The 16,859-nt window shown below is 39.4% G+C and overlaps 1 protein-coding gene across 16 annotated transcripts in view; it reads right to left on the minus strand.

Annotated features, from left to right (window-relative positions):
• The window catches only part of Cask (calcium/calmodulin dependent serine protein kinase), a 340,650-nt gene that overhangs the window by 87,887 nt on the left and 235,904 nt on the right, over positions 1-16,859 (minus strand). For all 16 annotated transcript variants that reach the window (XM_036175421.1, XM_036175420.1, XM_036175418.1 and 13 more), the window contains exons 9-10: positions 14,056-14,139; positions 2,658-2,757 (exon numbers count right to left, since the gene is read on the minus strand). In XM_036175421.1, coding sequence (XP_036031314.1) covers positions 2,658-2,757; positions 14,056-14,139 — 184 coding nt within the window. The remainder of the gene's footprint in view (positions 1-2,657; positions 2,758-14,055; positions 14,140-16,859) is intronic.

Genomic DNA, 16,859 nt, shown 5'->3' on the forward strand with positions numbered 1-16,859 from the left:
TTACATTTGGATTTTAATTCTTCTATTTTTTGCTTGTAGCACCCAGATAGCATCATTGAAAAAAAACCTTTACAGATATTTACCATGGCCATTTAAAATACACACTGCTTAGAAGATCATGAAATTCCCAGAATTAAAGAAAGCAAAGACAAGGAGAGAGAAGAAAAGAATATAAGAAGGTGAGAATGCAGGAAAGGGAAGTCAAAACGGAATATTCCATTGCAAACAATGAAGGTGAGACCTTGTTGGTAACCTGCAAGATGGTGGAAGAAGTTTTGTTGTTGTTGCTTAAAAACAAAGTACTGTACTAAAAAACTGTTCCACCCAAACCACTTAAAGATTGTACTGAAAGAAGGGAAAACCTAGGTGATAAAATATATTTAATATAAATAAGCATGCCTGTGAATATAGATAATTTCTTTCTGTAAAGAAGAAATTTCAACTTTTCCAGAAAAAGAACACTTATGGCCTCATTACATAAATATTAATTAAAGGCAAATTCTGGAGATTAGGTTTACAAAGTGATTTACAAGGACTACAATGTTTTCTAGGCCCACTTCAAAAGAGGAAAGTGATAGTATAGACATTGATCACAAATCCAAAGAGATAATTTATTCTAAATATAGTGCAAGTTGTGACTCTATCATGTCATTACAAATAAGAAATAAAATCCATGCCTGGATCTACTCTCCCTAATTAAGGTCAACTGTAATCTATGCTGAAAGCCAGGAGAGAGATGTTCAAGCTCTAAAAATTGTCCAGGGGATGGGAACAAAATATAGTTGGGAAAAAAAGAGCAGAGATGACCTGATCCAGAGCATGTGTGTAATCACAACCATGCCCCAGCCCAGTACACCAGAAGGACTCGGGCATGTTCTAAGGCAGCACAAGAGGAAGCCTCTGGTCTTTCTCCCCAGTCACTTCTCTAAGCTTCTGAATGTGTTTGGAAATCACCTTCACTCAAAAGAGGAAGATTCATATCCCGATTGGTAAAAGTCAAAAGGAGGACCTGCTGGACTGGGAAACTCAGTCCTGTCATTTTGCATATGGTCTAGGGACATACTGACTGGTATGTGCATGTATGTACATGAAGAGAGGGTGGGAGCATAAGCATTGGCAGACATTTCCAATCCACCAAGGACAAAGCACATATATTGCTGACTGTGGGACATACTACTCATGCCTTGAGCCTGGGTTCTAGTGCTCATACACAAATATTAAAGAAGTCAGTTTAAATACATAAAAGCCAAATCAGAAGGGCAAATTCAACCACATAAACATTGTCTCTAACAGAAGTAAAGCTGAGGCCAGATGACACATAATTCAGGAGTTAAGTAAATAAACAAGAGGGAGCCCATGTTCAACACTGTCTGGACAGCCAGGATCTGGAAGCTGGATGGCTTAGAGACCTAGTGTAGAACCAAACACTAATGACAAAAAAAGTCAATGAAATGATTCCTAATGCTATTCTGCTCTACTCATAGATCAGTATCTAGTCCAATTGTCATCAGAGAGGCTTCACCCAGCAACTGGGTGGAAGCAGATGCAGAGACCCACAGCCAAACAACAGGTGGAGCTCAGGGAATTCCTCACTAGAGGGGAAGGAAGGATTGTAGGAGACAGAGGGGTCGAGGACACCAGGAGAACAGTCTACAGAATCAACTAAGTAGGGCTCATAGGGGCTCACAGAGACTGAAGCTACAATCACAGAGACTGATGGGTTTGCACTAGGTTCTCTCTTCTCTCTCTCTCTCTCACCTTGATAGGAGGGTTTGTGCCTATTCTTATTGTGTTTTGTTATGCCTTATTGAGTTGATATTACTGGGAGGCCTGCTCTTTTCTGAAGGGAAATGGAGGAGCAGTAGATCTGGGGGAGAGGGGAAGTGTGGGGGGAGGAGTGGAGGGAGGAGAGGGTGTGGTAGGGATGTATTGTATGAGAGAAGAATAAATAAAAAGAAAAAAAGAACTCTAATGACTCTGAATCTAAATTGGTTATTTAAATTTTTAGTGAATGGTCCTGGGGAACACCTCACTGGTCAGATGTAAATGTGAGCATTTCGTAGAATGATTGTGTGGGCACTAGCAGGTCCCCACCACCCCCAGGAGTACTTACATATCATTCATCAAAACAGGTAACTCTTCTATGAGCTTCTTCCTTGAATACTTGCACACATGAGTTAGAGACTTTACAGAAAGAAGAACTTGGCAATTGTTTAAGCTCACAAGACAGCTTTTACACGGAAAGACTTAATTTCAAGCAGTGCTGTCCCCAAGTCTGATCCCATGTAGCTGACATGGGAAAATCTCACATTAGAAGGTTTTGCAGGGGGAGAAGATGATCATCCAGATCCAGTGAGTCTGATTATGGCATTGGGTAGATGACATGGAGTGCAGTGTGGAGTGCACAAAGGGGAAGAAGTAGTGCGGTGAAAAGAAACTGGTATACTGTTGGTTTGGGGGCATTTGGGGAGGACAGCTTTGGTGTTCAGATAAAGAGGAACCAGACAACAGTAGGTAGGATTTAGGGGGTGACAAAGTTCCTTAGAATCTCTTGGAGGGAGGACTTGACTAAATTCCCACAAAGATTATTCAGAATGGATGAGAAAAGATAGATGCCAAGTGATTCACACAAGCAAATGAATGAAGTTCCCAATTACCTGAGGAGGTAGGGTCTTCAGAGAAATCTGGCAACTCTTCAGGAGGGTCCCCGTAGAAGGAGTTGAATTTATGACTTGACACAGCAGCTAGTACTGCACCCTAGTGCAAAAATGAAAGAGCATACAATTAAAACATAACAGAAGGCGTTACCTAAATGCTTATTTACCTTAAGGATTATTCAGAAGGTAAATTTGTAAGAAATGTAGGCTAGGAGAGAGGGGGGTTCTCAAAACAATTTTGGATTATTTTGGATTACTCCATATGCAGAATGAAGTGTATGAACTAATTACATCTTGGACTTGCATATGTACCACACGGTACAAAAGACTTTGTCATCATAAAATGACATGGCCAAAGGACATTTAGTAGAATAGAAAGATGTTTGCAATAAAGGAGTTAAAGGCATGTGGTGTCACACGCCTTTAACTCCAGTACTTGGGAGGTAGAGGCAGGTGGATCTCTGTGAGTTCAAGGCCAGCCTGGTCTACAGAGTGAGTTCCAGGATAGCCAAGGCTACACAGAGAAATCCTATCTTGAAAAACCAAAAGCTTTCAAAATAGTGCATAGTCTGATATCTTCTTTGGAAAAATAGTTAATAATTATAAAACAGTAAACATATATCAGAATATTAACACTATCACTGAGTAGTAGGATTGAGTTTTTCATTTTTCCTCTTCTCTTTTTGTAACAATGACTACACTACTCTTGTACATCAATTCTTAATCAGGCCACACATTACAATCAACTACACATAATTTTTGAGACTGGGTATTATGTAGCACAGATTGGCTTTGAACTTGCTATGTAGTTGGGGCTACTCTAAACTCTTGATCCTATTGCCTCCACCTTCTCCAAAGTGCTAGTATTATAGACATGGAGCACCACACCTGGTTATGTGTCGATCCTGGAAGCCACAGAGAGGACCCACTGAACCCTGAGTGCCTGGCATCTTTTAGGACTACTGTGTGGGACAGCAATGGGAGCTACTGTTAGTAATAGGAAAAGCCATAAGCTGCCATGCTTGCTCTCTAGCTCTGCCCAGTTCTAGCTATGCAACCTTGCTTGAGTAGATCATTAAAACGCTCTAGGTTTCCTTGTTGTTACATGTGCATGTTTATGTGGATGTGTGTGCACATGTGTGTATGTGAAGGCCAGAGGTGAAACCTAGGCATCATTCCTCAGGAGTCATCACTTTGCTTTTTGAGACAGAGTCTCTCACTGCAAACAGGGCCTTGCTAATTAGGCTAGTCAGCAGGCTGTAGGCATCATCTTTCCTCTGCTTCAGGGCTAGGATTGTATGTTCTTATGTGGGTGCTAGGGATGAAAGTCAGGTTATTGCGCTTGTGTAGGAAGCACTTTTCTGACTGAGCTATCTATGTCTTCACCGATTCTCTAGGTTTTCTTATCTGTAAAAGGAGAATATGAAAGGGGATGCATCTTACTTTACTGTATAGAATTGCCAAAAGTCTCAATGTACACAAAAGTGCTTTGAAAGCTGTCCAACATTCTGGAAGTATAAATCTTTACTAAGCCTACTAAAATATGGGCAGATCATGAGTACAAATCTTTTGTTACTCTATATAGAATTGTTCACTTAGGTGGTTTAAATATCAAATCACCAAAGTGGTCTAAGTCTATCATAGTTTCTATATAAATTTTAACTGTTGAGCTCATGAGTTTTTCTGAAAGGAAAGATAAATCTGCCATGTATGTAGGAACTTGTTGGTAAATACATAAAAATGTTAGTGGCAATGAATTTCCACAAGGCCCACTTTTTGGAGGTCATGTTAAGTTTTTTTCTCTAAATTTTAATTGAAAAGTAGACTACAGGAAGTAAAGAACCGATTTTAGGCATCATGTCTGTTGTTGAGGCAGGAATATTGGGAGTTCCAGGCTAGCCTGGGCTACATAGCAAGACCATGTCTCAAAACAGCAGCAGTAGCAGTAGCAGCAACTACCACTACTAACATCATCACCCTAAAAAGATGAAAAAAAGTGAAACAAACAAAATAAAACATAAGTGCTTTTGGTATTGCCATTTGAGGCAACTGCCTAGATTTCCAATAGGATGGGGTTAAAATAGCGTTTTTTGATGCAGAATTATACCAACTATATAGGAAAAAATAGTGCATGTTGAGTTCTTCTTTCTACAGAAGAATCTTCCTTCTTTATATTTATTCTTTGTGCCTTTCACATCACGCCTCCCCATCCCACCTGTCTCCCCCCCCCCATAATAAAACAAATAAAATTTAACAGAAAAAAGAAGGTGGTGGTGGGGAGAAAGGGAAAATCTCATCATGGAAGCTGTAGTGTGACACAGTGAGTCATGCAGTAATCCCCTTTACCCATACATTTTTACATTCATTGAAAAGAATCATTGGTCTGGTTCAAGGCCCCTGGTCTTTGTTACACTTATTGATACTGGGTCCTCACTGGGACTCTTTCTGGACATCCTGTTGCTTCCCTGTGTTGAGATCCTGCATCCCTCGGTCCGAAGGACCAACTCTTGCCCCCTGCTCCAGGAGATCACAGATGGGGTGGATGTTGGATGGGCCAACACAAAAACCTGGTTCTGGGCCTGTAGTTGCAGGGCTGGTTAGCCCACCAGCTCTCCCCTGTCCTTAACACCAGGGTGAGCTCTCTAGCATTGCCCTGGCTAGTTCACCATTGCAGCAGTGATGAGCAGGGGTGGGGCCTATTCTCCTACTTTTGCATCCTCAGGGTTTGATCTCCCATACCTACACCTCCAGGGCCAGCTCTACTGTATTGTCCAGGAGAGGTGCTGCAGCTGATAGCAGGGGCAGCCCTCCCACTCTTATGACCTCAAGGCCAGCTCTCCCACCTGCCTCAAGTATTGATGGGCAGGGGGAGGAAAGAGCTCTCCCCCTCCCATGCTACCACATGACAGATGAGTAATGGGGATGGCTCTCCCATGCTCACAACATCGGGGCTGGCTCACCCACACCTCTGCCAACAGGATATTGTACTGCCTAGGCAAGGTGCAGTATCCATGAGTGCTGCAGTTGGTAAGGGGGAGGGTTAGTTCCCTTGCCCACCACAGGCAGCAGGCATCTTTCCCTCGCCCTCACCACCACATGGCAAACAAGAGGTGTGTGGCCATTTTGTATCCCACTCTCACAGCTACAGAAGAATCTTATTTCACTTTGCATATTATACATGTTCCCTAAAAGCTGGGTGGAACGGAATTTTTATGCATCAAATCATATTTCCCACACACCCAAATCAGAATTTTAGAGATGTTAACCGAGTTTCTTGGTATGTTAGTGTTAGGTTTTAAGGCTTTTCCCAACTACTTCTGTAGTTGAAGATCTTATAAACAAATATTACACCAGTACTTAAAAGAGCCTGAGAGAAAAATTGCTTTGAGACAGTAAGTTCCTGGTTTCTCTGGCCTATGGCTAGCGGTTTGGTCTATTTAGTTTTCTCAGCTAGTGACCATACATGGTTCCACTATCCAATGCAAGGCAGTTATGTGAAATAGGAAAACAGTTTCAAAATAGCTCAGAGTCAAAGAATTTTATTACGCTTCGAGAGTTAGTCTCAGTGATGGGCCATTCTAAAAGATTCATTTCATAGGTGAGAAAACAGGTCCAGCAGGCTTAGAAACCTGTTATTATTAAAGGTGTAATCAACAGTGGTCAGAACTGAGCTCCACTGACCATTCTTCCTGATTTAAGGGTTTCTACTCCACCAGGAGTTAACAATTCTTTCTTTTTACTTTGTAAAGGGACAGATCATAGATATTTTAGGCTTGGAAGGGTACATGGGTTTCTTTTGCTACTACCCAACTCTGACATCAAATCACACAAAAACTACAACAGACCAAGTGTAAATGGATATATGGCACTGATTTTCAATAAAACTTTATCTCCCCCAAAGGCTGGACTGGACTCCCACAGTACACCGTAGCCAGAGAACAGCCTGTTGTGTACAGCAATATAAACTACATCTTCTATCCAAGTTTTCTGGTTTATTCCACCTCAAAAAAGAAGCCTGCTCTTCAAATTTACTAGGACTATCTACTTTAGCATGTTTTAAGGATGAAACATAATTTTAAATTAAGACTATTCAAAATCTGTTAAGAAAAACCATGATAAAACTGCAACTTTCTGCTTTTAAAGTATTAAAAAAGCATTTCTAAACTGCCTTTTCTTATGCAGTTCAGGGATGCTGGAGGAGACTGATAAGCAGACAGAGGCAAAGTATACTTATGTAATTTGCAAAATCAATAAAGGAAAGCCATAGAGACTTGTCAGAAATCCCCCTTGCTGTGTTCTTTTCCTTTTTAAACTAATTTGTTATTTGACAGTTTCTATGTGTATTTAATATATTCTGGTTACAGCCATCCCCCTGCATCCTCCCACTGTTCTCATCCTACTTTCTTGCTTTTTTGTTGTCTGTCTATTTTTACTTTGTGACTTCACTGGGCTTAACCACAGCTGCCTGCATAGATATGAGTGTGGAGCTGTCCACTGGAACATGGATGGCTAACTCACCTGTGACTACACTAAGAAAGATAGTGACTTCTCCCCAGCAACCCTGGACTGCCATTAGCTTCTGAGTGGGTTGTAGTCCCACGAACCCTCTCCCATCTATGACTGAATGTCTAAAAGCTCCATCTTGTGCAGACTCCATGCAGGTAATTACAGTTGCTGAGAGTTCATGTGTGCCTCTTTGAGAGGAGGGTCTTCCTTTCTCTATATTAACAGTATGGCTTGATCCTCTTAATTGAACTGCTTGGTTTTCAACTCACTATAGCTGGCTATTGGAGGGAGGCTTTTAAAACAGAGTGTGGCTAGATATCGCAGGCTGGCCTTGAAACCGTCCTGCCTCAGCTTCCTTAGTGCTGGAATTACAGGGATGTGGCACCATACTTGACTCAAACCATCATTTCCTAAATTGATTGCAGTGAATTCACTCAAATATAGAAGAGTGCTTCTATTTAGGTAAAAGTTTTTCCTTTAAAAGCCAAACCCTATATTTATATCCCATTATATTTGCTTAATAGAAGTTATGTTAAACAGAAAACACTTTGAAATTAAAATTGCTATAGTAGACAGATAATTTCTGCTTACACAAAAGTCAGTAGTGATAGTGAAGGGGAATCAAAATATTTTACCCCAAAACATACTATTTTGATGTAAGGTTTTTTTTAAATTTATGAAACATTTTTTAACTGTTTGAGAATTTCATAATGCATATATAATGTATTTGTTTCATTATAGAGAAATATGCTTTCTAGGGGTCAAAATAATTCCTGAAGCAAAGGGGATAACTTTTGGAACAGATACCCTGTTGAGCTTGTCCCTAGACTGACAAACTCACATGTCACAGACACCTCTTTGTTTATAATTCCTTTAGTAGCTGATGCCCAAGATGGAAGGCAGCATCCCCTCTCGTGATGTTTAATTTCCACTGTCAACTTTGCTGCACTTGGAGTCACCAAGGACACCAGCACTGGGGAAGTCTATGAGTGTTTCTAGAGAGGATTAACTGAGGAGGGAGATCTTCCCTAACTGTGGGCAGCACCAGCACTTGACTAAAGAGAAAGGCACCTGAGTACTAGTATTCATCTCTCTTGTCTTCCTGACTGAGGACACAACACGACTCCTTTCCTCACACACTTGTTGGCATGTCCCCACACACGCCAACAGTAAGCCTTCCCTAAGCTGTTTTGTCAGGGTTTTTGTTGTTGTTGCGGCAATGAGACAGCAGCTGACATATCACTTAAGGAGTCCACAACTCTGAGCACAGCTCCTCTCCACAGCCTACGGAACACAGTCTTCCAACACATGAACAGTACATCTCCCTTTACTCAGTTATACTTTCTCCCAGGAATAGTGGTTTACACACCTTATATTTCTTTTGTTGGGTTTATTTCTGAACATTTCATTGGTATGCTGTAGTGAATAGACATGTTTCTTAACTTCCTCTTAAGACTGTTCATTGCTCATATATTTGTGTGGATATATATATATATATATATATATATATATATATATATATATTTCACTTTTGTTCTGATTCATAACCTATACTTATTATGAACTTGTTCTTTCTAGTGAATTTCTTAGGATTTCCTGCAATATGAAACTATGTCATCTGCCAAGTCAATTTTATTTTCTTCCCAAATGGAAGTCTTTCTTTTCTTGTCTGAATATACTACAACCTAGTTATTTCTCTTTCTATGTTCTAGGTGATGCCTATCTGCTGGTCCAAAAGCCTCACACGAGAAGTGTTGAGTAGTTCCCCTCTTCCTCGGTTCCAGTAACAATATTTTATATGCTTTAACTGACCTTTACAATAGCATATTGCTATGAATTACTGTTAATTTTACTGTGCCTAATTTATTCACTATACTTTATCAGAAACATGTTGTATATAAAACCAGCAGATTATACGGGATCCAAGACAGAAAGATTTTAGGCACCTAAGGGTCTTACATGTCACATGCGGCTATCCTACTTGAGGAAAATAGTGGCAAGAGAGTGAGTACAATTATAGAAGAACTTCTTGTAGATAATGTAAAGGAAAATGATGATCAAAATAAGTGAGAAAAGTCTAAGCATAATTTTTTGGAGGAAAAATAAGAACATTCAGTAGACATTTCAGTGTTTTACGCATTTTTTATAAGTTCCTAAGGGCTGGCAAGATTGCTCAGTGGGCAAAGGTGCCTGCCACCAAGCCTGAATGTTTGAGTTCAACCCGGAGGACCCACATGGTGCAAGGAGAAAACTAACTCCCATAAGTTGTCCTCTAACCTCCACATGCCTAGCATGGCATGTGTGCTCCCTGTCCTTCAGGCACACAAAATAAATAAGTAAAAACTAATAAAAGTTCCTAAAAGTTCTAAGAATATTGAAGTTGAATGAGTAGTAAGAATCTAAAATTGTATACAGTGCTTATTCAGGAATTACAATCATTTATAGATTACTAAATCAAAGGTACTACCTTTAAAAAAAAATAAATTAGCAAAAATATCTTCGGAGCATTTACCACAGTCTGGTATTCTTCTAATTGGTGTAACAGTAGCTCATTGACTCCTGCTACTCCTAGGAATTAGCATCTATCACTATGCATACTTTAACAGATAATGACACACATCAAGGACAGAGACTTTAGGTAATTTGCTCAAGGCTTCCAATGAGGGAGGGTCACAACTGAGATTCACCCACCCATCACAGCTCAAGAGCGGTTCCTCTGTACTGCTGAGTGCTTCTTACTTCTGCTACCCGTAATCAAAATTCAATAATCTGCTTTCAGTAGTCTCAAAAATTAGGCTGCTGCACCATTTGGGGAACTTCAATCAGTGTCTGGGGTAAAAATGAGCAGGCACCTAGGGGGAAATAAGCTATGGGGTGGTAGGTGTTGTAAACCAAGGAAATTACAACCTTTGTTCTAGAGGTTCATAGGAGAGGCCTAAGGAGGAGAACAAGCTCCTTGAGAGGGCAGGCATGGCATGTGTTAACCTGGCAGCTGACAATTCTCAGGAATGCAGCCTTGCCAGAGCTGAAAACAAGCCCATAATGATTAGGCTGACGTTCCTAATTCTATGTTGCTTGGCTGGTCTTGAGACTTTAAATAGCCTGCAAAGGGATGTGGTAAATCCACATGACCCTTATTTGTTGTGATAGTTTGGCCCTGTCCAAATGAATCTTAGTCACTAGTTTGTCTATTTTTGGTCTAAGTCTGCTTCTGTGGCACCAGGGGAAGAACATGTCTCCTTGTGATGGGTGAGCCCAAGCCTGAGTGAAACCTTTGTATTTGGGAAAAGGAAGGTTCACCCTTGCACAGCACAATGTTGTGTGAAGCCAAAGCAGGGTCAAGGGTTAAGAAGACTTAGAGAAATGTTAAGAAAGAAGCACAGAAACAATGTCTTTGGACAGTTGGACAGGAAGCTAACTGCAAAAGAGTTGACCAAATTTTACTTTGAAAGATTAGATTTTCCTGTTTTTCATTTGATGCCTATACCAGTTTAGGTAGATGTCAAAGCAAAGATGTCAAGCCTTAAGAAACTTCCTTGGCCAGGAGATGGTGGTGGCACCCACCTTTAATCCCAGGACTTAGGAGGCAGAGGCAGGCGGATCTCTATGAGTTTGAGGCCAGCCTGGTCTGTGTTGTGAGTTCCAGGACAGCTATGGCTACACAGAAAAACCCTGTCTTAAAAAAAAAAGAAAGAAATTTCTTTGGGCATTAGCTTAGTGATGGCATATCATTAATAAGTATTTTTGCCAAGAATTTTTATGAAAACAGATAGAGAAGAGCCAGTTTGAACTCCTGACAGTAAGAAAATTAGGAGAAAAGCTTCAATAAGAATGCTGATGTTAATAATGATATGTGAAAAGTTCTCTAGCTGTTCAGCAGCATTCACTGTCCAGTAGAATCTTCTACAAGGGTGGGAACATTTTGTATCTGTGCTGTTCAATACGGTAGCTCCTAGCCCACTGAGCACTTGAAACATGATGGTATGAATGGGAACAGGTGCTTGGCTTTTCAAATTTTAAGTAACTTAAGTTCACATAGGTACATGTGGCTAATGTATACCATTTTGGGTATTTTAGCCTTCCATGGTACTATTATAACCTGAGGGTTTTCCCAAACATTTACATAAAATCTACATCTATATAAAATCATTCATAATCTCCAAGGGGTGAAGAATAATAAATTAATAGTATTATAATTTAGGCCATCTGAAAATACTCAAGAAGCATTGTAGCTGGTAGGAATCACATGACTAGAAACCATTATCCAGTTAGCCACTTACAGAACGGACTTAACACATTCGGCACCACAGATCAAATAAGCATCAATCATTCCCTCTGCATCTCTGCAGCCATTATCATTGTGCCTTTCACTGTTTGAGGAAGAGGATTAGGAGAGTGGCAAGAAAACTAACTAGGAAAAATAAAGGACGCCAGGTGATCTGTAAACAGTTTCTTATAGATTATGGTAGCGGGGCTTTCATTTATTGCTTTATGATGATTGTTCAACTCTAGATCCAGTGTGAACCCAGCTGTAGTTTCCAGTGAACTAAAATCACACTTAAAATTTTAAAGTCTTGAAGGCAGGGAAGTGAAGGTTGAGGGGAGACGCTTCAAAATTTGGATATAAGGATATGTTGCTTTGGAAGAGAGGCTCTGCTTTTGTTTCCACAGAAAGCCAGAGGCTGTGAGTTTGTCCCAGATGAAGATACATCAGGTTTGATCAGCCAAGACCACCTGAAAGGTCTCCGATGACACAATGGCCCAGATGATCCGACATCCAGAATGGTTTCAAGGCAACTGGCTCAGAGGTTTACCCTCACAGACTACTCCATAATCCTAAAATTTTCTTTGTGTTCCCATAAGATAGAGCGCCACCCTCCAGCAGGAAGTAGTAAAATAAACTATGCCCAATTTCACAAAATTATCAAGCTGGTTTTGGAGATGGAATTGGCTCACTCCTTCTGTAAACCCAGGCATATTGTTAAAAGAAAAGGTTGAGATTCTTGTGTCCCAAATCAGAAGAGCCCTCTGGTATGGGACATAGAAAAACCAATATTTTTATTTAAAGCAGGTTGATTATAAATGTGATCTCTTTCTAAAGAAGAAAAGGGGATATGATATAGAAATAATAGTCTGAAAAGGTAGATTAAGGAACTTACTTCTAAAGAGCAACAACTTGCCTAAAATGTTTTACATTGGTATAGATTTTAGTCTATTGATACAAACTTAAAGTTAATTTTGTTATACTGTGTGTATATTTCTACTCTTGTTTAAGGTATTATGTTTGTATAGCTCATTTAAAATTGTAATGGATAATTAAAAATAGATTAATAACTGGTCATCTATGATAATCATACTCATAGCCATGTTAGTTAAGTCTTCTAGGTATACACAGAGATATTTCAGATAGACAGGTAATCTTCAAACACTTTGAAGGTCTACAGAATATGACATTTAAAATATTTTTAAAATTTAGACTTTCTGGACAGTGAGACATGTCTGCTCCTGGCAGCACCAATTTACTTCAGAGAGGAGGATGGGCATTAAAGACACTTAATATGGAGTTTATTTTCACCTTGGCAAAAATAGCCATTTGGGCAAGAAACTGTTCTTGCCTGGACTGCTTGATCAACTGGATGTTCAGGACCCATAGAAAGGTGACCACTAAACTTTGCTTGACAAAATGGTCCTTCAGGTTCCTGCTTCGCAGAGGAAACTGCCAGACATTCTACAGGACACTGAGAAAAGTGACCGAGAGACTCTAGCCCTGTGGGCTGAAGACAAATGCCCCAACTTTACAAAGGAACATTAGGTGACTGTCCAGGCTGCCAGCTGTCTCTGTCTACCCTGCAAGACTCCCGAAACTTGCTTGCATCCATCTTCCAGTTCTCAGGTAATATTATATACTTCTGAGGTCTTTGATGTGGTTGAAGACTAGATAGTTATAATTTCCTCAGTTATGATAAAAGATAAGTTAGATATAAAACCTTAGACTCACAAATATAAGATAGATAGGATATCTTCTTTAATATTGTAACTGTAATTCTTGCTTAATAATTGTTTTGTTATATGTAATTGTACTATGTAAAAGTTAAAACCTTGCTTTTTTTTAAAAAAAAAGAAAAGGGGAAGAGCTGTGGAATGTTCTGTATGTCAAATGTGTTGCTCTGATTGGTTAAAATAAATAAAGTGCTGATTGGCCAGTTGCCAGGCAGGAAGCATAGGGTAGGCAGGACAAGGAAGAAGAGAAGGCGGGGAAGTGAAGGCTGAGGGGAGACGCTGCCAGCCACCGCCATGAGAGAAAAGACATAAGGTACTGGTAAGCCACGAGCCACGTGGCAAAGTATAGATTAATAGAAATGGGCTAAATATAAGAGTAAGAGCTAGACAATGGTAGGCCTGAGCTAATGGCCAAGCAGTTTAAATAATAATAATAAAAAATTTAAAGTCTTACTATCATTGTTAGTTTAACATTGTGAAGCAGTGTCTGATTATGTAGTCCAGGCTGTCCTGAAACTCATGAATCTCCTGCCTCAGTTTTTTTTTTTTTTCAGTGGCGGGATTATAGATGTATGTCATGTTATATTTTCTGTCAAAATATTTATGTTTGAGAAAACGAAGCTTAGATTCATACTGTAACCACGTCTCTGATATGAATTTTAAAGACAAAACAATTCAAAAATATAATGTGTCTTCTAGTTGCTAAATTTTGTTTTGATTCTGACTGAAATATTAACTTAAAATTTACTGAAATGGCAACAATTTTTAGAAATAATTTAGCTGCAGCAAAAATAATGGCTGACATGAGGATGTATCTGTAGGGAACAAAGCAGAACAAAGGCATGACCACCAACCCCATCTAGTAGGTTTTTTGGTGGTTTTTCAAATTTACCTTTAGTTTCCTCCTTGCATTGAATTTCCGCAGTTGTTCCACTGTTTCTGGAAGATGAATTTTGTAGGCATAACGATCCCGCTCCTATAAAAGAAGATTATGATCATATCATATCAACCACTGAAAAAAGTAAAGAAGCTGAGCAGAAATTATGAAGGTCAAGTTCTTAAGTGTGAAGTTTAGATTTAACTTTAGGAAATTGGTTATTTTATTCCATATACTGATACACATTCTGAAACAAGGGCTATAAACACTAAAATTGATGGCTAAATAGTATTTCTAGGAAGAATAAAGGACTGAAGTAATAGATTATCTAATTTTTAGACATGTGGCTAAAGTTATAATGGTATGAAGCTATCTTTTTCTACTTTTTTTTTTTAGCTAACATGCAAAATAACAGATTTCATTATGACATTTTCACACATCCATTTGTCATTGCACTGAGGTTGTCTTCACCATGAACTGTCAGGTAAAATGAGCACTAAAAATGAAGTCTATACTGATTCAGCATTCTGCACTGTCCCGAATAACTGGACTACAAAAGTCACAAAGTCTTCCAGTTAGGACAGACTTTTCAAGGGCATCTAATTCAGCCACTTCCCCCATGCAGGGTCTGCTTTAGTTCTTACCCAGAAAGAAATCATTTCCTTTGTAGCAGCCTTTTAGAATTCCAAAAGAGCAATTTAGAATTTTATTTTAGAAAAATGAAACTAGATTCCTATCTTTCACTCTGCATAAAAGTCAACTCCAAATGGATAAAAGACCTTAATGTGCGCGGCAGTGGTGGCACATGCCTTAATCCCAGCACTCAGGAGGCAGGGGCAGGTGGATCTCTGTGAGTTCCAGGACAGGCTCCAAAGCTACATAGAGAAATCCTGTCTAGAAAAATCAAAAGACCTTAATGTAAGACCTGAAATTCTGAAACCATTAGAGGAGAAAATAGGGAAAATACTTGAAAATACAGGTACAGGGAAGGTTTTTCTCAATAGGACTCTGGTCACTTAGGAAATAAGGTCAACAATCAACAGACCTCATGGTACTAAAAGGCTTCTGTACAGCAAAGGAAACTCAACTGACTGAAAAGGTGGTCTATAGAATGGGAGACAAATCTTTGCTGGCTAGATACCTAACAGAAAAGTAGTATCTGAAATAAATAAAGGATTAACAAGAATTAAGAAACAACAACTCAACAAATGGACTAATGAAATGAACAGACCTATTCCCAAAGATAAATAAATATGGTGAATAAATATTATGAAAAAATGCTCAACCTCACTCAGCATTTGAGAAATTCAAGTCAGAACTAGCCAGAGTGGGAGTCATTAAGCAAACAATTAGCAAATGTTGGGGTACTATTTCCTGAGAGAGTTGTAGAAATAGAGCAAGTAACCAGCACAAAAGTTTAAGGAGTAAGAATATGTGGAAATTCTGATAAAGAACAAGCAGATGAATGCATGTAGAGAGAATGCAGTGATGGGACATTGGAGAGAGATCAGATGGGAGGGATGATGAGGATGGGGCAGGCTAGGCTAGCTTTATTATGAGAGGGCTGGGACACAGGTGCTTGCTGCCAAGCCTCATGACTTGAGTTTGATCCCCAGAACACACATGGAAGAAATCGAGAACCCACTCCACAAGTATCCTCTGACCCCTCCCCTCCAATGTGTGTCATAGCACACCATCCAAATAAATAAATAAATGTAAAAAAAAAGCTTCATATGAACTTTCATATGAAACTCAGTCACTGTATGAATATATACCTAATTACTCTAAGGAACAGACAGAATGGCTGGCCATGTGACTGGGCTGTTTAACTTTTTAAGAGGTGGTCAAATGTACCCTTTTACATTCCCAGTAACAGCATGAGTTCCAGTTGCTCTACATCTTTGTCAGCACTAGGTGTGGTTAGTCATTATTCATTTTTTTGTTTATATTTATTTAACATGTATGAGTGTTTTGCCTACATGTTTATATATGCATCATGTGTGTGGAGTGCCTGTGGAGGCCAGAAGAAGGCATCAGATTCTCTGGAATTGGAGTTACAGATCACTGTGAGCCACCATGTGAGTGCTGGGAATTGAATCTGAGCCCTCTGGAACAGCAGCCAGTGCTTTTAATCTGAGCTCTCTGTCTAGCCCCAATAATTTTTGTTTTAGTCATTCTAACACAAGTGTACAAGGATTTCACTGTAGCATTAGTTAGATTCCCCTAATGACTAATAATGTTGAGGAGCTTTGCCTGTGATGATGTACCAGGCATCAGTGTATCTTTGTAAAAAAGTGTGCTCAAGTTTTTTCACATTTTAGATTAGATTTTATGATTTCTTATGGAGTTTTGAGAATTTGTTACATTCTTTAGATTAAGACCTTTATCAGGTACATAATTTGGAAGGATTTATTCTCAGTTTACAGTTTGTTTTTTATTCTCTTAATACTGTCTCTCAAATAATAGAAGCTTTTAGTTCTGCATGCATTTTGCAGGTATAACAGAATGTTCTGACAGACTGAACATGGGTAGTTGGAAGAAGAGGACACCATTACGCACCACAATTTGAACAGGAGTTACTGAAGTCTGAGTCCAACTGTACTGGGAAGACTAGGGCAAGCACCTTGAAAGAGGCATGCCTTGTTTGAATACATGGCAACGAATGGGGTTTACAGTTGATTTTGAAAACACTTCCTACCCAACAGCATAAACATATTCCCTAAAGTGTTAGGTATTAGCAATAAGGAAGTGAAGTACTGAAATGACTGCCTAGCGGTGAGAGGTTATACAGAGCAAACACATTTCATCACATGCTTCTG

This window comes from Onychomys torridus, chromosome X (genome assembly GCF_903995425.1).
Source record: "Onychomys torridus chromosome X, mOncTor1.1, whole genome shotgun sequence".
Taxonomy (NCBI): Eukaryota; Metazoa; Chordata; class Mammalia; order Rodentia; family Cricetidae; genus Onychomys; species Onychomys torridus.